The sequence below is a fragment of the Plecotus auritus genome (assembly GCF_963455305.1).
Source record: "Plecotus auritus genome assembly, chromosome: 3".
Lineage (NCBI taxonomy): Eukaryota > Metazoa > Chordata > Mammalia > Chiroptera > Vespertilionidae > Plecotus > Plecotus auritus.
The window spans coordinates 170755422-170779688 of NC_137772.1; the positions used below are offsets into that span (position 1 = coordinate 170755422).

The following is a 24267-nucleotide window of genomic DNA, read 5'->3' on the forward strand; positions in this document are numbered from 1 at the left end:
GAGTTATTTCTTCTTGTTGGATTGCTCCCTTTAGTATTATGAAATGGCCTTCCTTATCTCTTGTTATGTCCTTCAGTTTGAGATCTAATTTGTCAGAAATAAGTATTGCTACCCCAGCTTTTTTTTCAGTTCCATTTGCCTGGAAAACCTTTTTCCATCCCTTCACCCTCAGTCTGTGTGCGTCTTTTTTTCTGAGGTGGGTTTCTTGTAGACAGCAGATATATGGGTCGTGTTGTCTTATCCAATCCGTTACCCTATGTCTTTTTTTTTTTTTTTTTGAAAAGGTAGACTTTTAATAACTGCTTTTATCACCAGGTTAAGTCATGCAGTTACAAAGTAGTTAGAAATTTCTGAAAGGATATTGTTAAAAAAAGAAAAAGCTCATTCTTACATAAATAATATCTAGCACTTCATTGGGACACTACTATTTAAAAGGCCCTGGCAAAACACAACCACCAACCTCAGGCTGTCTCCAGGCCGCTGTTGAAGCTGTGCCAAAGGGGAGGCCCCTGGAAGGGGACACAAAGTCAGGGTGAGTTGGGCCATTATTGGCAATGCTCACAGCTGCCAGCCAGACTCCAAAGAGGGAGCCCAAGCGGTTTTTTTCTGGGACACTCTATTTGAATTATTGTTCAATCAGGCAACACAATAGACTTTGAAAAGAGAAGAGCAATTAATTAACATAAGGAGGTTACTGTATTCTTTGGACTATATGTCATCAGTGTGGTTAATAAATTCTGACAGTTTCACACAACAGAAATAGGTGTCATCATTTGCTATGCAATGATAGGAAAGAAGATAACTAACTCTCCATTGGGCTTTTTGTTTGTTGGACAACATACTATAAATTATACTGTGTTATAAAAATACTAACTTTTTCATTCAATATGTTTACAGGCATTCACTGCTTAGTCAAGGTTAGGCTTAGTAAGTGATTAAAGGCAATTTTATTACAGCAGCATGTACTTATTTTATTCTAAAAGAATAAAATGCATAAAGAGAAACAGCATTTATTTTTGTTTGTAATCTATAGAATTGAGCTCTTTTGCTGATACACCCAAATGGCTCTCTGGCATCTACTTTTAGTTTTGCACACGATCCCCTAACTTTAATTTCTCTTTTCTTAAGGGTCTCATTTGAATCGACCTATGAGAATGTTGTCCATTGTCTATAAGCAATGAGAGAAAGATCTGTGGTTACATGTAAACTTGTGATAGGTCTACGGATGAAGAGGGGAAGAGGGTAGTAAAGAAGTCAGTGGCAATCCATCTATGTGAAGGTCAAACCGGCTTCATTGTACACCTTGAAGACTTTCTCAATGGCATTGACATAGGCAGCAGTTCTCAGGTCCAATCCCAGGTTATATTTCATGGCTGTGCACATGATTTGCCTGGCCAAGCGCTCCATGGTGTAGGCTAAGCCAGAGTGCACGATGTCTTTCTCAGACGCCCCCGATATCCTGTCTTGGAACTCTGATGTGGGCACAACAGGAATAGTTCCACCATGCTTTCCAAATTTCCTTTCCAGACTCTCCTGAACCGACATGAGCAAGTGGTAGTTAGAATCCCTTTCATATTTGAAGGTCAAACGGCCATAGCTGACATGATTTAGGTTCTTCAGCCACTCAAAGTAAGATACTGTAACTCCCCCGGCATTCAGGTAGAGATCTGGAATAACCATGATGTTCCGCTCCAGGAAAATCTTATCGGCTTCTGGAGTTGTTGGCCCATTGGCACCTTCAGCGATGATCTTGGCTTTGATTCTGGGTGCATTGGACTTGGTCAGCTGCTTCTCACTGGCAGCAGGGATCAGTATGTCACAGTCGGCCTCTAAGATGCTCCCTTCATAAAGCTTTGCCTTGGGGAAACCCAGGATTGAGCCATGTTGCAATTTGAAGTCTTCCAGTTCCTTTGGGTCAATGCCATCTGGATTCCATATACTCCCATCAGATTCACCAACACCAACACATTTAGCACCAAAGCGATGCAAATATCTCATCGAGTGCAGGCCCACATACCAAATCCCTGAACAACAAATGTTTTATCTCCAAACCCTGGTGTCATTCCTAAAATGCTCATGTAAGAAGCTTCATTGATGAAGTTTTCGATTCCATGAAAAACTCCCCGGCCAGTAGCAGAGATCCGTCCGTGGAACCCACCCTGACTGATGAGCTTGCCAGTGACACAGGCATGGGCATTAATATCATAGTGCCCGATGGTGCTAGCATAGGTGTCCGCAATCCAGGACATCTCTCGCTCACCCGTGCTCATGTCTGGGGCAGGCACATCAATGCCCGGACCAATAAAGCCCTTCTTGGCCAGTTCCATGGTGAACCTCCTCATGATCTTTTCCAACTCGTTATCGCTATAGTTCTTGGGGTTGATCTTAACACCAGCTTTGGCACCCCCAAATGGCACATCAACCACTGAGCACTTATATGTCATCAGAGAAGCCAAAGCTTTCACTTCATCTACACTCACGTCAGTGCTGTAACGAATACCTCCCTTGCAGGGCGTGCGGTGCTGGCTGTGCTGGGCCCGGTAGCCCTCGATGACCTCCCAGGAGCCGTCGTCACGCCGGATAAGGAAGGACAGGCTCAGCACATGGTTGCAGGGCTTGATGATCCGCAGGATGCCGCGCACCCGCTTCTGCTTCTGCTCCTCGCTCTCCCGGGTCCTGAGGTCCTCCACCAGCTTGTCCTCCACGATGCTGGTGCCGGGGTCAAAGAAGCCCTCCACCATCTTGAAGAAGTTAGGGTCGTCCTCGTGGTCAGCAGCCGCCTCGCTGTAGTGTCGCCGGGTGGGCGGCGGGAGCTCGGGCTGCGGGGCGGCGGCGGCGGCGGGCTGCCCGCGGGCCAGGCCCAGCAGCGCCGCCGAGTCGGCTGCTGCGGAGCCCAGGGCGGCGGGCACGGCGTGGGACAGCAGCAGCGCTTCGCCCAGGCAGCGGTACATGGCGGTGGGCGGAGGCGCTCTCGGAGGCTCGGGACCATGGGAGGGAAGGACGGCCCGGCGCGGGCTCACCCTATGTCTTTTGATTGGGGCATTTAATCCATTTACATTTAAAGTTATTATTGATAGGTACTTATTTGTCGCCATTCCTATTCTTTACCCCTGTGTTACTTCTTCGCTTCCTGTTTCTTTCTTTCTTTCTTTTTTTTTTTTTTACAGCAGACCCTTTAGCATTTCTTGTATTGCTGGTTTGGTGGTAATAAATTCCCTTAGTCCTTTTTTGTCTGTGGAGCTCCTGATTTCACCTTCAATTTTGATTGACAGCCTTGCTGGGTACAGTATTCTTGGATTCAGACCCTTCCTTTGCATGACTTTGTATATTTCATTCCATTCCCTTCTGGCCTGATGAGTTTCTGTTGAGAAATCAGTTGCTAGTCTGATGGGGGTTCCTTTGTATGTAACTTTCTGTCTCTCTCTTGCTGCTTTTAAGATTCTTACTTTGTCGTTGGTGTTTGCCAATTTAATTATAATGTGCCTTGGCGTCGGTCTTTTGGGGTTCATTTTGCTTGGGACTCTGTGAGCTTCTTGGATTTGTGTGGGTTTTTTCTTCCCTATATCAGGGAAATTTTCTGTCATTATTTCTTCAAAGAGGTTTTCTATTCCTTGCTCAGCTTCCTTTCCTTCTGGAACCCCTATTATGCGGATGTTGTTTTGTTTCGTGATGTCCCAAAGTTCCCTTAGACTCTCCTCCTGCCTTTTAATTTTTTTTTCTAGAAGTTGCTCTACTTGGGTATTTTTTTCCATCTTGTCTTCTAGCTCACTGATGCGGTCCTCTGCTTCTTCTAGTCTACTCTTGATGCTTTCTATTGAGTTCTTTACAGCAGCGATGTCATTTTTCATTTCTTCTTGGTTCTTCTTCATTTCCTCTTGGTTCTTGCTCATATTGTCGAATTTGTCTTCCATTCTTTTCAGCCACCTTATGACCATTTCTCTGAATTCTTTCTCTGGAAGGTTGCTTGCCTCCATTTCGTTTACTTCCTTTTCTGGTGATGCCTGCTTTTCTTTCATATGCGGGCTGCTTCTTTGTCTCCCCATGGTCTCTCTTCTCTGGGTGTCTGGTTATATAGTTCTCTCTCTCCTGGGTTGATTTAAAAGCACAAACTACAGCACTACCAGGTACAACTCACAAGGCACTGAACAGGAATGTATTCACGATATTAATAACCTCCAATATAGGTGACCACCAGAGAAAGGCAAATTAGGTGATAGGAGAGAAAGAAGAAGAGGAAAAAAGAAAGAAAGAAAGAAAAAAAGAAAAAAGGAGTGTGAAAATGAAATTGGGAAAAGGGAAAGTAAAGAAAAAAAAAAGTAAGAGAGACAAGAAAGTGACTAAGAGAGAAAGGGGAACAGACTATATATATTGGGGATAAAACTCCAATAGAACAATCACTAATCCCAGAAAATGCCAGCAACAAGTGCCTGGGGATTAGTACAAACTACCACACCAACTAATATGGAGTGAGGCAAGGGAAAGCTGAAGCACAAAACAAACAAAAAAATAAACAAAAGAAGAATAAGCAGAACAATCTCACAAAAAAGCATAAAAATTCGATATAATCTACATTCAAGCAAACAACAACAAAAGGACAGAGAGAAGGACAAGTTTATGGATAGCTCAGACAGCGAAGGGAGAGGTGTATGTGGACTTGGAGCAGGGGATTGGAGATTAGATATGTAAGTAGGGAGAAATTTTAACAAGGGGTAAACAGAAAGAATAGGGAAAATCTAAAGCAGTAAAAGGGTAAGATAAACAGGACACTGAAAAGGGGGAGGTTAGGAAGAGAGTGATGGCCTAAAGGTAGAGTTGAGATAGAGTAAAACGATGCTAAAGGAAAGATAAAAATAGAATGTAGATCCCTAATCCCAAAATAAAATGAAGAGAAAATAAAATGACACTTAAAAAAAAAAAAGATAAAATAGCAGTAGTAATAATACGGATTGAAAATAAAAATGTAATCATTAAAAAGGTAAAATCAAGTGATGAAAAAAGAAAAAAAAAGTTTCTTGATTAAAAGATGCAAAAAATGAAAATAAAAAAAAATAAAAAAATAAAAAAATAAAAGGTAAAAATAAGATGTGAAGTAGTGAAGGTCATTCACTTCCTCTGTTTTTCTGTTTGGCACGCCTGTTTCTCAGTCCAGACAGTATTGCAGTTCCCTGCGATCCACTGCTTTTCAGTGTTGTAAGCCAGTCCTGATTTTAAGCAGGCGGTGTGTCTTAATTTCTTGTATTCCTTTATTTTTGATTACACAAGAGTCAATTTGTGATTTAGCCCCTGGGTGGCAGTGTTTCTGGATTGACTTCCGGGTCTATCTATGGCCTCTCTAGGCAGTGTTAGAGCCTTCTTTCCCTGTGGCACTCACTACCGGTTTTTGGGAGTGGGCTGCCTCAGAGTTGACTCTCCGATGGTCACTCCCTGCTCCGATCCCCAGGTTCCAGAAAAACAACTTTCCCCTGAAGTCTTCCAGGGTGTCCCCAACTGGGTGATCCTATGTATTGGGCTTAGTAATCAGAAGCAAGAATTTCAAGAGGAAAAAGCCCAGTTGTGCGAACTCTGGGACTGCGCGTAAGCCCAGGCACCCAGGGAACGCAGGGGCTGCGCGTAAGTCTGGACTGCCTGAAATTCTTAGGGTGTCCCTGCACGTCAGATCAAAATGGGTTGCTTTTTAGAGTGCCCTTCTCTTAGCAGCTCTGAGGACCCCTTTCCACAATCACAGATCACGCCAGCCCCTACAGCCACGGATTTTTCTAGGCACAGACTTCCCTGGTCCTCCAGCTCCCGCAAAACGCGCGTTCCTCTCTCCCGCCGGGACCAGAGACCTCACCTTATCCCAGGCGAAATCTGACCTTTCCATGGTGGAGTGTAGAGCTCCTCTGAACCCGTGTGTTTGCGCCAATTGGGGAGCGTTGTTCTGGGGCTCGCAGTCGTTCCTTGGGTGCCGCAGTTGTGGATTCTCAGGCTTCCGATAAGCTCCACTTTCCGGATCAAGATGGCGCAGACTCCGCGTCCAAGCCCGCAGCTCCGGGAGGGGACCCAGCCGCAGTTGGTGCTGCCAGGTCAGGGGAACCCCGTTTAGCAGTCCTCCACCTCCTTCTGGAATTCAGCTGTCTCCCAACCAGCCAACAAACACTCCTTGTGCGACCCTCAGCTGTTCTTTCTTTCTGCTCCGGGACAAGGCTCGGAACACGTCTGTCTATTCCGCCGCCATTATTCCCTCAATTTGTGATATATTGTATTTTCCATTTTCATTCAGTTCAAAATGCTTTCTAATCTCCCTTGAGATTTTCTCTTTGGCCCATGAATTATAGAGAAGTGTGTTGTTTAGTTTCCAACAGCTTGAAAAATTTTAGTAATATTTCTGTTATTAATTTCAAGTTTAATTCCATTATAAACATACTTTATTTATTTTTAAAAACATATATTTTTATTGATTTCAGAGAGGAAGGGATAGGAAGAGAGATAGAAACATCAATGATGAGAGAGAATCATTGATGGGCTGCCTCCTGCACACCCCCTACTGGGGATTGAGCCTACAACACAGGCACGTGACCCTGCAGTCCGCAGGCCGACGCTCTATCCACTGAGCCAAACCAGCTAGGGATAAATATATTTTATATTATTTCAATTCTTTTAAATCTGCTAAGGTTTGTTTTATAATCCAGGGTCTGGTCTATTTTGTTAAATATTCCATGCATATATGAGAAGACTGTGTGTTCTGTTTTTAGGTGTAGTGTTCTATAAATGTCAGTTATATCCAGCTGATTGATGGTGTTCAGTTCTATATCCTTGCTTATTTTCTGACCAATAATTATATTTGTTACTGAGAGAGAGATACATCAAAGTCATCAATTATAATTGTGGATTTTCTGTTTCTTCTTTCCGTTATTCAAGTTTTTACATATATGCAATTTTTTATTTTTTATTGAAGTTGTTGCAGTGACATTGGTTAATACAATTATATAGGTTTCAGGCCTACATTTCTATAATTTACTTATATATTTTGTAACTGTGTTGTTAAGTGCATACACATTTAGAAGGTCTTCTTGTCACTCACTGGAAAGGGACCAGGCTCAGAGTGGATCTGCCTCGTGTTGGCCTGTAGTACGTGGAAAGATTTCATGAGTCCAGGTGACTTTGAGAGGACATTTATTAAAGCTGGGGACACTGAAACAAAGGAAGGGCTTAAGATAGAAGCAGCAACAGGAGAGAGCCCTGGCAGGGCTGCTTTGGCTCTCTAGAATACTATAGGAAAGAAGTGAGCTGAGGCGGGGCTCCTGTTAGCTCACGGAGAAGTAAAGGTCACAGTGACGGGAGTGAGACAAGGCAGGCTGCTGTTAGCTCATGAAAAAGTCAGAGGAAAGGGGTGTTGGAGTCAGGTTCAGGGGGTAAGTCCGGGATGAGCTGCTGCTGCTTGATGCTCCCCTGATTGCGAGTCTCATGGGGACTCTTAGAGTTTAGGAGAATGTTCATGCCTGAGGAAGAGAAAGGCATCATGGCCGTGCTCCAGAGAGAACCCGCCTGGGTCTTTGTCTTGAGGCTTTTCATCTCTCTTTTGGAGCAGGAATCTGAGGAAAGGTCTCAGGGAGGGTTTTAGCAGAATATTCACCAGCTTTCCAGGTGTGTTCTTTAATATGCTGATGTACCAAAATGAGGCATAGAGGGACCAGGGTCATTTTCTGGTTAGCTTTGCCTTTATCTTGGATTTGTTTGACTCTAATTGTTGTTGTTGTTGTTAGTTATTCCCCAGACTTCATCCATTCTTGGGTTTGGCTGGCACAAATGGCATTACTTCGATTTCTTTTCTATTTCTCTGACCAGGATGATTTAAGCTATTTATTCTCTGGGTAGGAAGGAGAAGTGTAAACCATTTACTCTCAAGTGTCCTTGGTTAGGGAAGATAAGGTCTTGTGCTTCACTAGAAATGTCTGGTTCTCTAGAAAGAAACGAGCCTGGGCAGGGCTGCTCCGGCTCACTGAGAAGTCAGAGAGGTTCAGGGGGTTAGCCTGGGCTGAGCTGCTGCTACCCATTGCTCTCCTGGTTGCAAATCTCATGGGGACCCTTAGAATTTAGGAGATGCACACCTGTGGGGGAAAGAAAAGGGGAAGGAAAAGGTGCAGGCATAGTCCAGAAAGGGAGAGCTCGGGATGGGGGCCTTTGAAGGCTGGGCGTTTAGGGGAGGGCTTTAGGGAGATCTCAATACAACACTTACCATTTTTTCCAGGTGTGCCCTCTCAGGGTTGTGGTCTCCACTGATTGGTCAGCACTATTAGTCATTGCAGCTGGTCCTGGCTTCACCTACCTGGTTTTGCTGCTTTTCTGGGCTTGAAGATGAAATACACCTGAGGCCTAGATGTTATCTCTAGGGAAGTGACCTTCTGTATCTGCTGTAAATTGCTGGGCCAGTTTGTTCAGCTCTCTGTCTCAGTTTCCCAATTCCACTTGCTAAGGAATATTCCTAGCTTACTATCCTGCCTCAGTATAATTATTGATATGTTTGGGTTTATGTCCATCATTTATTATTTATTATGTTTATTTCCTCTATTTTAGTTCCTCTATTTCCCTTTTCATGCCTACTTTTGGGTTATTTGATTTTTTTTAGTATTCCATTTAAACTCATTTATTTATTTACTAGTGGCCCGGTGCACAAACTTTGTGCATGGGGTGTGTGTCCCTCAGCCCAGCCTGCACCCTCTCCAATCTGGGACCCCTCGGGGGATGTTTGACTGCCGGTTTAGACCCAATCTGTGTGGGATCGGGCCTAAACCAGCAGTCGGACATCCCTCTCGCAATCTGGGACTGCTGGCTCCTAACCGTTCAACTGCCTGCCTGCCTGCCTGATCGCCCCTAACCACTCTGCCTGCCAGCTTGCTCACCCCCAACTGTTCCCTCCTGCCAGCCTGCTCACCCCCAACTGCCCCCCCTCTGCCTGCTCACCCCCAACTGCCCCCCCTCTGTCTGCCTGCCCACCCTACCAGGGCTCTTTGATCAATGATGCACAGAGGGAGGCCCTGGCCACCCGGCTGGGGCTCTGGGATCAATGACAGAGCAGAGGCAGGCATTTCCCACCAGGCCTGGGCTCCGCCATTAATCCCTGCCCACAGGGAGGCCTGCCCACCAGGCCTGGGCTCCGCCATTAATCCCTGCCCACAGGGAGACCTGCCCACCAGGCCTGGGCTCCGCCATTAATCCCTGCCCACAGGGAGGCCTGCCCACCAGGCCTGGGCTCACCATTGATTCCCGCCCACAGGGAGGCCCTGCCCACCCTGCAATCAATTGCTGCCCACAGGGAGGCCTGCCCACCAGGCCTGGGCTCCGCCATTAATCCCTGCCCACAGGAAGGCCTGCCCACCAGGCCTGGGCTCACCATTGATTGCCGCCCACATGGAGGCCCTGCCCACCCTGCGATTAATTGCTGCCCGCAGGGAAGCCCTGCCTGTCCTGCCCATCCTGCCAGGGCTCTGTGATCAATGCTGCACAGAGGGAGGCCCTGCCCACCTGGCTGGGGCTCTGCAATGGGCCCTCCCAGCCTTGGTGGCTTGCCTCAGCCCTCCCAGCCACGGCTTTGTCCGGAAGTAGGTCCGTAAGGTCGTCCGTAAGGTCTCCCAGTCTAATTAGCTTATTACCCTTTTATTAGTATAGATTGTGATTTTGATTATATCTTTATTTAATTTTTAAAGTTAATTATGTTGAAATTACAATATACATGCTTAACTTTCCCCAGTCCACTTAGAATCAAGATTTTACCACTTCAAATAAAATGTAGACACCTTATGATCAAATAGGTTTCTACGTCCTCCCCATTTTAACTACCCTCTGAAAAACCAATTCTTTTTTTTTTTCTTCTGCAGCCAGCAATGTGAAGAGAAGGAAAAAGGCTCCATAATAACTTCAGCACTGAGAACAATGTAGGCAGGCAAATATATTTGTAGAATGATTGCTGGGCTTCTAGAAATTTGAAGGGCACATCCACAGGACTGCTCAGATCCAAGGCAGACAACAGGGCTGGGCCAAGCCAGGGTGTGTATCTTTCCATCCTGTTTCCATGCCCAAATCTTTAAGTTATTTAATTAAAAACCATGCAGAAACAGGAGTTAGGAGCCTTTGGAGAAAGAGTCTCAATATTCTTTTTAAAAAATATATATTTTATTGATTTTTACAGAGAGGAAGGGAGAGGGAGAGTTAGAAACATCAATTTGAGAGAAACATCGATCAGCTGCCTCCCACACACCTCCTACTGGGGATGTGCCCGCAACCAAGGTACATGCCCTTGACCGGAATCGAACCTGGGACCCTTGAGTCCACAGGCCGACTCTCTATCGACTGAGCCAAACTGGCCAGGGCAGAGGCTCAATATTCTGAACTACTTGTTCTTCAGCTTTTGGTCTAAAGCAGTGATTTTCAACCAGTGTGCCAGAAAGTTTTTTAAAATATGCAATATGTGACTATTTAGTCAGCGACATTGACCTATTTTCTCTTAGACTATCAAATAAAAATGATGACAACAGACAATACAACAATAGCTGTCTGGTATTAATGAATCAAAAATATACCTATTTTTCTTTTGTCAGATGGGAAAAATATATATTTTGGTATGCTGCAGGATTTTCATAATTAGTTTATGTGTGTCATCAGTTGAAAAAGATTGAAAATCACTGGTCTAAAGAAGCACCAAGGGGTGCTTTGCAAAGATCTGACCTTGGGAATCAGTTACAGAGACAATCTATTGGAATTTGCATCCACTTGGCTTATCTGAAAAATAACAATAACAAAAGCCAGCTGCTTCTAAAAAAATTAGGTAATTTGCTTTAAAAAATTCTTAAAATATTTGGATGCTGTTTTCTAAGGCATCCTTAGATAGCCCTTTCACTCTCAGCCTCCTAAGGTTCATCTACAAAATATGTCCCCTACAGCTCAGGCACCCTCAAGGAGCCCTATAGGTTTTGGTAACATAACTCAAGATTCCTACTCTTCTGAATCTTCCCTTAAGAAGAGATTGGATATTCACTCTGTTAGGGATACCCCTGGTAATAGTTTTCATTTCAGTTTCATGACTGAAGGAGAGTTAGAGCCAGAAATATCAACCCTACAACCAGAGATAGTTTTTGTAGTAAGTGTCTAAAGAAGAGATTTTTAGAATTTTCAGAGCAAAAAAATGAGAAAGAAAATTATCTCAAACTTGAGAAAGGATGGCCTTTATTGCAAGAGTAGAGCTTTATTGCAAGATGTAATTACTAGATTATTCTGGAAATTGTCTAGTATTTCTGATAATATGTTTGGACAACTTTCTAAAGACTTTGATAAAATGAAGAGCCTCGTTTGTAAAGCTAAACTTTATCAATAAGCCCAAGACCACCAGTCTTGTGGACAACACCATTAATTTTATTCAGATAGTCCTCTTTTGTACATAGACTAACAAGGTTATATAGCTACATCTTTTTCCTATAAAAATTGATCTACTAAGGGGTTATATCTATATTATTTTATATCATACTAGAGGCCCGGTGCATGAAATTCATGCATGGGGGGGGGGCGGTGTGTCCCTCAGCCCAACCTGCACCCTCTCCAATGTGGGATCCTTCTCACAATCCAGGACTACTGGCTCCCAACTGCTCACCTGCCTGCCTTCCTGATTGCCCCTAACCGCTTCTGCCTGCCAGCCTGATCACCCACTAACCACTCCCCTGCCAGCCTGATTGATGCCTAACTGCTGCCCTGCCAGCCTGTTTGCCTCTAACTGCCCTCCCCTGCCGGCCTGGTCACCCCTAACTGCCCTCCCCTGCAGGCCTGGTCCCCCTCAATTGCTCTCCACTGCAGGCCTGGGTCCCTCCAAACTTCCCTTCTCTGCCGGCCTGGTCACCCCTAACTGCCCTCCCCTGCAGGCTTGATCGCCCCCAACTGCCCTCCCTTGCAGGCCTGGTCCCTCCCAACTTCCCTCCCCTGCTGGCCATCTTGTGGCAGTCATCTTGTGTCCACATGGGGGCAGCCATCTTTGAACACATTGGGGCAGCCATCATGTGTTGGAGTGATGGTCAATTTGCATATTACTCTTTTATTAGATTGGATTAGAAATCAAAACTGAGAAATTAAAAAATCTATATATTAATTTGTTTTAAATTACTATAATAAACACATCTTAAAACATAATATATTTTTATTTAACATAACTATAATCTCAAAAACATAATGAGAAGATTGGTATATTTTTTTTTTTTTTTATAAAAAACCCACTTTATTTATTTTTTAAATTTTATTTTATTTTATTTTTTTTTTCTTTTCATATTTTTATTAAGGTATTATATGTGTACATATCTTACCATTGCCCCCCACCCCCACCCCACTCCCATACATGCCCTCACCCCCCAATGTTTTGCATCCGTTGGTTACTCTTATATACATGCATATAAGTCCTTCAGTTGATCTCTTATTTCCCCCACCTCTCCCTAACCTTACCCCTGTAATTTGACAGTCTGTTTGATGCTTTACTGCCTCTGTAACTATCTTTTTGTTCATCAGTTTATAATGTTTTTCATTATCCCATAATGAGTGGGATCATGTGGTATTTTTCTTTCATTGACTGGCTTATTTCACTTAGCATAATGTTCTCTAATTCCATCCAAGTGCCTACAAATGGTAGTAATTCCTTCTTTTTAACGGCAGCATAGTATTCCATTGTGTAGATGTACCATAGTTTTCTGATCCAGTCATCTGCTGACGGGCACCTAGGCTGTTTCCAAATCTTAGCTATTGTAAATTGTGCTGCTATGAACATAGGGGTGCATATATCCTTTCTGATTGGTGTTTCTAGTTTCTTAGGATATATTCCTAGGAGTGGGATTACTGGTTCAAATGGGAGTTCCATTTTCAGTTTTTTGAGGAAACTCTATACTGTTCTCCACAGTGGCTGCACCAGTCTGCATTCCCACCAGCAGTGCACGAGGGTTCCTTTTTCTCCGCATCCTCGCCAACACTTGTCGTTTGTTGATTTGTTGATGATAGCCATTCTGACAGGTGTGAGATGGTATCGCATTGTTGTTTTGATTTGCATCTCTCGGATAATTAGTGACTTTGAGCATGTTTTCATGTGTCTCTTGGCCTTCCTTCTGTCTTCTTTCGAAAAGATTCTATTTAGGTCCGTTGCCCATTTTTTTATTGGATCCTTTATCTTCCTTTTATTAAGTTGTATAAGCTGCCTGTAGATGTTGGAAATTAAACCTTTATCAGTGATACCATTTGCAAATATGTTCTCCCATACAGTGGGGTTTCTTGTTGTTTTGTTGATGGTTTCTTTTGCTGTGCAAAAGCTTTTTATTTTGATGTAGTCCCATTTGTTTATTTTCTGTTTGGCTTCCATTGCCCTAGGGGCAGTATCACTGAAAAAGTTCTTTTGGCATATGTCTGAGATTTTGCTGCCTGTGGATTCCTCTAGTATTTTTATGGTTTCCCGTCTTATATTTAAGTCCTGTACCCATTTTGAGTTTATTTTTGTGTATGGTGTAAGTTGGTGATCTAGTTTCATTTTTTTGCATGTATCTGTCCAATTTTCCCAACACCATTTATTAAAGAGACTGTCTTGACTCCATTGTATGCTCATGCCTCCTTTGTCAAATATTAAATGCTCATATTGGTTTGGGTTGATATCTGGATTCTCTATTCTGTTCCATTGATCTATATGTCTGTTCTTGTGCCAGTACCAGGCTGTTTTGAGGACAGTGGCTTTGTAATACAGCTTGAAATCTGGTATTGAGATCCCTCCTACTTTATTCTTCTTTCTCAGCATTGCTGTGGCTATTCGGGGTCTTTTTTTATTCCAGATGAATTTTTGGAGAGTTCTTTCTAGGTCTGTGAAATACGCCGTTGGTATTTTAATGGGGAGTGCATTGAATCTATAGATTGCTTTGGGTAGTATGGACATTTTAATGATGTTGATTCTACCAATCCATGAACATGGTATGTTCTTCCATCTGTTTACATCTTCCTCTATCTCTTTTTTCAGTGTCCTGTAGTTTTCCGCATATAGGTCTTTTACCTCCTTGGTTAGGTTTATTCCTAAGTATCTTAATTTTTTTGGTGCGATGGAAAATGGGATTGCTTTTTTAGTCTCTCTTTCTGTAAGTTCATTGTTGGTGTATAGAAATGCCATAGATTTCTTGGTGTTAATTTTGTATCCTGCTACATTGCCGAATTCATTTATTAAGTCTGTTAGTTTTTTGATGGAGTCTTTCGGGTTTTTTATGTACAATATCATGTCATCTGCAAATAAGGACAGCTTTACTTCTTCTTTTCCAATTTGGATGCCTTTTATTTCTTCTTCTTGTCTAATTGCAGTGGCTAATACTTCCAGTACTATGTCAAACAGGAGTGGTGAGAGTGGGCATCCCTGTCTTGTTCCTGTTCTTAGGGGAAATGGTTTTAGTTTTTGCCCATTGAGTATGATGTTAGCTGTGGGTTTATCATATATAGCTTTTATTATGTTGAGGTATGATCCTTCTATTCCCAGCTTGTTGAGAGTTTTTATCAAGAAAGGGTGTTGGATTTTGTCAAATGCTTTTTCTGCATCAATTGATATGACTATGTGATTTTTATCTCTCAATTTGTTTATGTGATGTATCACATTTATTGATTTGCGGATATTGAACCATCCTTGCATTCCTGGGATAAATCCTACTTGGTCATGGTGTATGATCTTTCTGATGTACTGCTGGATCCTATTTGCTAGAATTTTATTGAGGATTTTGGCATCTACATTCATGAGGGATATTGGCCTGTAATTCTCCTTCATTGTGTTGTCTTTATCTGGTTTTGGTATTAGGGTGATGCTGGCTTCATAGAATGAGCTTGGAAGTGTTCCTTCCTCTTGAATTTTTTGGAATAGTCTGAGGAGGATAGGTTTTAGTTCTTCCTTGAATGTTTGGTAGAACTCTCCTGTGAAGCCGTCTGGCCCCGGGCTTTTGTTTGCTGGAAGCTCTTTGATGACTGCTTCAATTTCTTCCATAGTTACTGGCATGTTGAGCTGTTTAGATTCTTCCTGATTGAGTTTTGGAAGGTTATATTTTTCTAGGAATATGTCCATTTCCTCCAGGTTGTCCAGTTTGTTGGAATAGAGTTGTTCGTAGTATTTTTTAACAATCCTTTGTATTTCGGCGGGATCTGTTGTTATTTCACCTCTTTCATTTCTGATCTTGTTTATTTGGGTCCTCTCTCTTTGCTTCTTGGTGAGCCTGGCTAGAGGTTCATCAATCTTGTTTATCCTTTCGAAGAACCAGCTCTTGGTTTTGTTGATCTTTTGTATTGTTTCTTTGGTCTCTATGTCGTTTATCTGTGCTCTGATCTTTATTATTTCCTTCCTTCTGCTTACACTGGGCTTTTCTTGTTGCTCTTTTTCTAACTCTTTGAGTTGTTGGGTTAGGTAATTTATTACCCCTGTTTCTTGTTTTTTGCAGTAGGCTTGTAGAGCTATGAACTTCCCTCTCAGGACTGCTTTCGCTGTGTCCCATAGATTTTGGATTGTAGTGTTTTCATTGTCATTTGTTGTCATGATGTTTTTTATTTCTTCTTTGATCTCTCTGGTAACCCAGTCATGGTTTAATAGCATGCTGTTTAGTCTCCATGTGTTTGATTTCTTTGGGTTGTTTTTATTGTAGTTGATTTCCAGTTTTATGCCACTGTGGTCTGAGAAGATGCTTGATATGATTTCTATCTTCTTGAATTTGAAGAGACTTTGCCTATGTCCCAACATATGGTCTATCTTTGAAAATGACCCATGTGCACTTGAGAAGAATGTATATTCTGTGGCTTTGGGGTGAAATGTTCTGAAGATGTCAATTAATTCCATCTGGTCTAGTGAGTCATTTAGGATTGATGTTTCTTTGCTGATGTTTTGTTTAGAGGATTTGTCCAGTGGTGATAGTGGGGTATTAAAGTCCCCTACTATGATTGTATTGCTGTCAATCTCTCCCTTGATATCCTCCAGGAGTTTTTTTATGTATTTGGGTGCTCCTGTATTGGGTGCATATATGTTTACCAGAGTTATTTCTTCTTGTTGGATTGCTCCCTTTAGTATTATGAAATGGCCTTCCTTATCTCTTGTTATGTCCTTCAGTTTGAGATCTAATTTGTCAGAAATAAGTATTGCTACCCCAGCTTTTTTTTTCAGTTCCATTTGCCTGGAAAACCTTTTTCCATCCCTTCACCCTCAGTCTGTGTGCATCTTTTTTTCTGAGGTGGGTTTCTTGTAGACAGCAGATATATGGGTCGTGTTTTCTTATCCAATCCGTTACCCTATGTCTTTTGATTGGGGCATTTAATCCATTTACATTTAAAGTTATTATTGATAGGTACTTATTTGTCGCCATTCCTATTCTTTACCCCTGTGTTACTTCTTCGCTTCCTGTTTCTTTCTTTCTTTCTTTTTTTTTTTTTTTTTACAGCAGACCCTTTAGCATTTCTTGCATTGCTGGTTTGGTGGTAATAAATTCCCTTAGTCCTTTTTTGTCTGTGAAGCTCCTGATTTCACCTTCAATTTTGATTGACAGCCTTGCTGGGTACAGTATTCTTGGATTCAGACCCTTCCTTTGCATGACTTTGTATATTTCATTCCATTCCCTTCTGGCCTGATGAGTTTCTGTTGAGAAATCAGTTGCTAGTCTGATGGGGGTTCCTTTGTATGTAACTTTCTGTCTCTCTCTTGCTGCTTTTAAGATTCTTACTTTGTCATTGGTGTTTGCCAATTTAATTATAATGTGCCTTGGTGTCGGTCTTTTGGGGTTCATTTTGCTTGGGACTCTGTGAGCTTCTTGGATTTGTGTGGGTTTTTTCTTCCCTATATCTGGGAAATTTTCTGTCATTATTTCTTCAAAGAGTTTTTCTATTCCTTGCTCAGCTTCCTTTCCTTCTGGAACCCCTATTATGCGGATGTTGTTTTGTTTCGTGTTGTCCCAAAGTTCCCTTAGACTCTCCTCCTGCCTTTTAATTTTTTTTTCTAGAAGTTGCTTTTCTTGGGTATTTTTTTCCATCTTGTCTTCTAGCTCACTGATGCGGTCCTCTGCTTCTTCTAGTCTACTCTTGATGCTTTCTATTGAGTTCTTTACGGCAGCGATGTCATTTTTCATTTCTTCTTGGTTCTTCTTCATTTCCTCTTGGTTCTTGCTCATATTGTCGAATTTGTCTTCCATTCTTTTCAGCCACCTTATGACCATTTCTCTGAATTCTTTCTCTGGAAGGTTGCTTGCCTCCATTTCGTTTACTTCCTTTTCTGGTGATGCCTGCTTTTCTTTCATATGCGGGCTGCTTCTTTGTCTCCCCATGGTCTCTCTTCTCTGGGTGTCTGGTTATGTAGTTCTCTCTCTCCTGGGTTGATTTAAAGGCACAAAATACAGCACTACCAGGTACAACTCACAAGGCACTGAACAGGAATGTATTCACGATATTATTAACCTCCAATAAAGGTGACCACCAGAGAAAGGCAAATTAGGTGATAGGAGAGAAAGAAGAAGAGGAAAAAGGAAAGAAAGAAAGAAAGAAAAAAGGAGTGTGAAAATGAAATTGGGAAAAGGGAAAGTAAAGAGAAAAAAAAAAAGTAAGAGAGACAAGAAAGTGACTAAGAGAGAAAGGGGAACAGACTATATATATTGGGGATAAAACTCCAATAGAACAATCACTAATCCCAGAAAATGCCAGCAACAAGTGCCTGGGGATTAGTACAAACTACCACACCAACTAATATGGAGTGAGGCAAGGGAAAGCTGAAGCACAAAACAAACAAAAAAATAAACAAAAGAAGAATAAGCAAAACAATCTCACAAAAAAGCATAAAAATTGGATATAATCTACATTCAAGCAAACAACAACAAAAGGACAGAGAGAAGGACAAGTTTATGGATAGCTCAGACAGCGAAGGGAGAGGTGTATGTGGACTTGGAGCAGAGGATTGGAGATTAGATATGTAAGTAGGGTGAAATTTTAACAAGGGGTAAACAGAAAGAATAGGGAAAATCTAAAGCAGTAAAAGGGTAATATAAACAGGACACTGAAAAGGAGGAGGTTAGGAAGAGAGTGATGGCCTAAAGGTAGAGTTGAGATAGAGTAAAACGATGCTAAAGGAAAGATAAAAATAGAATGTAGAACCCTAATCCCAAAATAAAATGAAGAGAAAATAAAATGACACTTTAAAAAAAAAAAAAAAGATAAAATAGCAGTAGTAATAATACGGATTGAAAATAAAAATGTAATCATTAAAAAGGTAAAATCAAGTGATGAAAAAAGAAAAAAAAAGTTTCTTGATTAAAAGATGCAAAAAATGAAAATAAAAAAAAAAAAAAATAAAAAAATAAAAGGTAAAAATAAAATGTGAAGTAGTGAAGGTCATTCACTTCCTCTGTTTTTCTGTTTGGCACGCCTGTTTCTCAGTCCAGACAGTATTGCAGTTCCCTGCGATCCACTGCTCTTCGGTGTTGTAAGCCAGTCCTGATTTTAAGCAGGCGGTGTGTCTTAATTTCTCGTATTCCTTTATTTTTGATTACACAAGAGTCGATTTGTGATTCAGCCCCTGGGTGGCAGTGTTTCTGGATTAACTTCCGGGTCTATCTATGGCCTCTCTAGGCAGTGTTAGAGCCTTCTTTCTCTGTGGCACTCGTCACCGGCCTGTGGGAGTGGTCTGCCTCAGAGCTGACTCTCTGATGGTCACTCCCCGCTCCGATCCCCAGGTTCCAGAAAAACAACCTTCCCCTGCAGTCTCCCAGGGTGTCCCCAACTGGGTGATCCTATGTATTGGGCTTAGTAATCAGAAGGAAGAATTTCAAGAGGAAAAAGCCCAGTTGTGCATACTCCGGGACTCCGCGTAAGCCCAGGCACCCAGGGAACGCAGGGGCTGCGCGTAAGTCTGGACTGCCTGAAATTCTTAGGGTGTCCCTGCACTTCAGATCAAAATGGGTTGCTTTTTAGAGTGCCCTTCTCTTAGCAGCTCTGAGGACCCCTTTCCACAATCACAGATCACACCAGCCCCTACAGCCACGGATTTTTCTAGGCACAGACTTCCCTGGTCCTCCAGCTCCCGCAAAACGCGCGTTCCTCTCTCCCGCCGGGACCAGAGACCTCACCTTATCCCAGGCGAAATCTGACCTTTCCGTGGTGGAGTGTAGAGCTCCTCTGAACCCGTGTGCTTGCGCCAGTTGGGGAGCGTTGTTCTGGGGCTCGCAGCTGTTCCTGGGGTGCCGCCGTTGTGGATTCTCAGGCTTCAGATAAGCTCCACTTTCCGGATCAAGATGGCGCAGACTCCGCGTCCAAGCCCGCAGCTCCGGGAGGGGACCCAGCCGCAGTTGGTGCTGCCAGGTCAGGGGAACCCCGTTCAGCAGTCCCCCACCTCCTTCTGGAGTTCAGCTGTCTCCCAACCAGCCAACAAACACTCCTTGTGCGACCCTCAGCTGTTCTTTCTTTCTGCTCCGGGACAAGGCTCGGAACACGTCTGTCTATTCCGCCGCCATTATTCCCTCCGAGAAGATTGGTATTGTTTCACATTTTTGAAAATTTTTAAAATGTCTGGTTCAAAAATCTATTTGCTAGAAAGAAATATTTGTTTTTTAAGAAACATTTCCAATTTTTATTCATAAAATTAATCCAAACAGCAGAATAGATATACAGAGCCACATATCAATAACAAACCAGGAAGAAAACAAAATATTCCAGAGACATCTTGAACAATTTTAAAGGAATACACACCAGGCTAAAAACCTACAGCTAAACCGTGGTTGCCCAACAGGTTACATTTATTTCTGCATGTTCTCAATAAGATCTTCCTTATATTTGCCTTTCTCTTTTCCAACTTGTCAAGATTTGGCTTTGTGTTCAAGAATTTTTTCCCGATCTTTGTCCAGTTTTAGCCTGGTGATAACCACCTTGCTGGGGTGAATGCCCACGTGGACAGGTGTGCCGTAGCCTTGTCACACTGCACCCACTCCATGCAGATGACATGTTTCTTCCTGTACACCTGCATTACCTTGTCGATTTGCTGACCTTTATAATGTTCTCAAACCACCTGGACATCATTGTCCTTGCGGATGGGCATGGAGTGGATGTTGTACTTCTGCTGCAGCTTCTTGGAGAGTGGGAAAGACATGATCTTGGGGTGCATGCGCAAGGGGGCCTTGAAGTGGCATTTGTGGTTTTTGTTGCGGTCCGAGGTCACGAAGGGGTTGAACTTCATGGTGACTGTCTGGCGCCGGAAGTGCTCAGATCTAAAAAGAAATATTTAAGCTGTTTTTTTTTTTTTTTTTTTTTTTTTTTTTTGTGGGGGGGTGGGGAAGATTTCCCCCTCATTGTCAAGTTTGAAATATAACTTTGATATCTTTTCATAATAAATTAATCTTAGATATTATTTTAATAAGGTGGGTGTTAGAGAAGTTCTCTTGTGTTTTCATGGAGAAGAACTTTACGAATGTGTTCAGATTTTTCTTTGAGTTTGAGGTATGCCGCAACCAGCATGGCGGGGTTCACGGTGTGAAGGAGGGGCCAATTCACAAATAAAGATGCTAGACAAAAATATGAATTATTAAGGGGTGGAGGCCAGATGGAGTCTTTCTTGAAGAGGCTCCCGAGACCAGTCCCATCTGCTTTTTATTCACTTTGAGTACACATTTGCCCTTTAGCAATGCATACAGGCAGATCAAAGGTAAAGTTTGGTACGCAATGTAAAGTATCAGGTCAGGAAATTGCCTTGAGCCATTGCAATCACAGCAGGGCAGTCAAGCTGATATTCAGCCTTGCTGAATATCGAAGTCCATTGGCCTTCCAGTGTCTCTTTTGCACTTTTATGCTAATTGCTGTTTGCTTTAGCCTCCAGCAGAGGTCTTTATGTTCATTAAAGAGTCATAATCTTCCTGATCACATCCTTGAAAGCTTGTTTTACTTGTTTATTTCTTAGAGTGTAAATGAATGGGTTCAACAAAGGGGCTATTGAGGTATTGAGCAGGGCGACTCCCTTATTGAAGGCAATTCCCTCCTTTGCTGAGGGTTTTATGTACATGAAGATGCAGCTGCCATAAGAGAGGGAAATGACAATCATGTGGGAAGAACACGTGGAAAAGGCCTTTTTCCTTTGCTGAGCAGAGGGGATCTTCAGAATGGTCCAGATGATGTTTGTATAGGAGATACTCACCAGCACCAGAGTGACCACTAAGGTCATAAATGCTAAAATAAAGTAAACCAGCTCCATAAGTCTTGTGTCTGAGCATGATATCTCTATGAGGGGCCCATAGTCACAATAATAATGATTCAGTATGTTGGAGGCACAGAAATCCAGCTGACTGGTCCAGATGATTGTGGATATGATGATCAGGAAACCACCTAGCCAGGAGCAGAGAACCAGCTGGGTGCAAACCCTGCTGCTCATAATGGTTGTGTAATGCAGCGGTTTACATATGGCCACATAGCGGTCATAAGCCATGGCAGCCAGAAGGTAAAACTCTGTGGCCCCAAGGAGTATGGCAAAGAAATACTGAGTGAAGCAACCGGCAAAGCTGATGGTCTTCTTCCCAGTTAAGATGCTGAACAGTAGCCTAGGAGTGAAAGTGGTTGTGAAGGAAATTTCTAAAAAGGAGAAATTCCGGAGGAAGAAATACATGGGAGTCTGGAGGTGGGAGTCCAGTAGTGTGAGGGTGATGATGGCCATGTTTCCAATAATACTAAATATGTAGGTCAGGAAGAGAAGTATAAAGATGACAAGTTGAATTTCTGGGATGTCTGTTAGTCCCAGAAGAATGAATTCTGTCGGAAAGGTTTGGTTTTTCATCGCTAACTCTTACAGCCTAGGAAGGTACAAAGGAACAAAGTTGGTGTTTAGAAGGGAAGAAGAGCACAGGAGCATTCAGGGGAGGCTAAGGATTTTTTGTTGAATTGATTGAACAGCTTTGCCCCCCACCCTCTGTGAATCTGACTCAAATGAGATTTTCTATTGGATAGAGGCTGCCTCTTTACAAGAATTTTTGTTAAATTTCCACGTACGAGGATTTTTCTCCATGGCTCCTTTTCAGGCTCTTCATGTACTTTCTTAGCGTATCTTCTAACCCAGGGGTGGGCAAACTTTTTGACTTGAGGGCCACAATGGGTTCTTAAACTGGACCGGAGGGCCGGAACAAAAGCATGGATGGAGTGTTTGTGTGAACTAATATAAATTCAAAGTAAACATCATTACATAAAAGGGTACGGTCTTTTTTTTTTTTATTTCAATAGTTTTATTCATTTCAAACATTTTAACAAGAAGAATGTAAACACTAATTATTATAATTTGAAACTTCAAAAAATGGAGGAATCATAGCACAATAACATACCTTATATTGAAGATGGCAAAGGCAAAATAAAATTGCCTAATAAAGGAAGGTACAAAAGCCTTTCAAATTAAACTTAAATATAATAAAATAATTTAAAACTAAAACAAATAGAAAAGAACAAAATGTGTAAACAGTAAATTAAACATTTTCTTTAGTGCAACTTCCAAATTATGCCCGGGACGTAGATGTAGATGGCAATGTAGACTGGGTTGAAAGGTTTTTGGTCTTTAAAACATCAGCTTCAGTGGGAACAGTGTTGTTGGTCTCCTTTTTAGCTAATGCTCTGATACTGTGCTCTCCAGGGGCATGTCTCCCTACATCACCACGATAACGTGTCTACGCATTCCCAGGGTGATGTCGGGAGACCCGTCCGCGGGCATTACAAGGAGCCTCTGGAAGATTGAGAGGTTGTTCCTTCTACTGAATGGGGAATATAAATCCGCCCACTCAGAAGAAGGAGCTGCGGCCGTGTTTCCTGACGTTGCCATGTTAACACTGCTGCTGGTGAAGGAGCGGAGGGGAGAGCAAGAGAACCCTCCGCTCTTTCGGCTCTGAGGGCCGGATAGAATAGCCGAACGGGCCCGATCCGGCCCGTGGGCCGTAGTTTGCCCACGGCTGTTCTAACCCAATGCCTAAGTTATCATTTTCTCCATTTAGTGTGTTTGAAAACTGACTTTTGACCTTTTATCTGCTAATTTGGCAGTGGTGTCTCATTTCCATCACTCTCTTGGTCTTAGTGTGAGAAGAAAAGCTAACTATGTTAAGCTCATAGTTGAGGGCTTTTAGGAGGCAATAAGAAAGCCTATCTAATAAAAGAGTAATATGCAAATTAACCATCACTCTGCTACACCCACAAGCCACTCCCACCAGCCAATCAGGAATGAGTATGCAAATTAACCCAACCAAGATGGCTGTGGCCACAGAGCAAGCAGGAGGCTTGGGTTTTCCCAGCAATGGAGTAAGCCAAGCTTTCCACACACCCTGGCTGGCCAGGCCTCCACTCAAGGCTGCAAAGTTTCAATTATAGAAGATAAATAAGTCCCAAGAAAAATGGCAGCAGCCACAGAGCTGGAGAGAGCAGGAGGCTTGAGTTGCCCTCGGCGATGGAGGAAGCCAAGCTTCTCCAGCCCTGGCTTGCCTTGGTCTCCGCTTAAGGCTACAAAGTTTCAATTATCCTATCTAATAAAAGAGTAATATGCAAATTAATGCCACTCCGCTACACCACAAGCCACGCCCACAAGCCACGCCCACCAGCCAATCAGGAGCAAATATGCAAATAAACCGAATCAAGATGGCTACTGCCACAGAGAGCAGGAGGGAGGCTTGGGTTTCCCTGGCAATGGAGGAAGCCAAGCTTTCCACCTGCCCTTGCCAGCCTAGGCCTCCACTCAAGGCTACAAAGTTTCAATGATAGAAGATACATAAATCGAAACAGAAATGGCGGCAGCCACAGAGCAAAAAGAAGGTTTGGCACTGCTCCAGGCTACAAAGTTTCAATTGTAGAAGATACATAAACCCCAGATACCAGGGCCTCTGCTTGGGTCACCGGGGGGCGTGGCTGGCCTGCAAACCACCACAGGCCCCTCGCCCAGGGCGCCCCACACCCCAAGGGAACCCCCACCCTGATCCAGGACACCCTTCAGGACAAACCAGCTGGCCCCCACCCATGCACCAGGCCTCTATCCTATCTAATAAAAGAGTAATATGCAGATTGACCATCACTCCAACACACAAGATGGCTGCCCCCATGTGGTCAAAGATCCTGCCCCCATGTGGACACAAGATGGCCACCACAAGATGGCCAGCAAGGGAGGGTAGTTGGGAGGGACCAGGACTGCAAGGGAGGGCAGTTGGTGGCGATCAAGCCTGCAGGGGTGGGAAGTTAGGGATGACCAAGCTGGCAGAGGAGGGAAGTTGGGGGCGACAAGGCCTGCAGGGA

General features: G+C 43.0%; 2 protein-coding genes across 2 annotated transcripts; both read right to left on the reverse strand.

The window, feature by feature from the left end:
• Positions 1-276: 276 nt before the first annotated feature.
• On the reverse strand, positions 277-2951 carry LOC308243349 (glutamate dehydrogenase 1, mitochondrial-like; the record flags this gene model as incomplete). The annotated part of the gene is given in 2 exon segments (XM_080658653.1): positions 277-2015; positions 2018-2951. Coding segments are annotated over 2 exon segments (1680 nt in total). The 3' UTR covers positions 277-1269.
• A 17909-nt stretch (positions 2952-20860) lies between these two features.
• Positions 20861-21790, reverse strand: LOC308243366 (olfactory receptor 2AP1-like; the record flags this gene model as incomplete). The annotated part of the gene is made up of 1 exon (XM_080658669.1): positions 20861-21790. One exon carries the CDS (start codon positions 21788-21790, stop codon positions 20861-20863), a length of 930 nt encoding a protein of 309 aa, XP_080514795.1.
• Positions 21791-24267: the final 2477 nt, after the last annotated feature.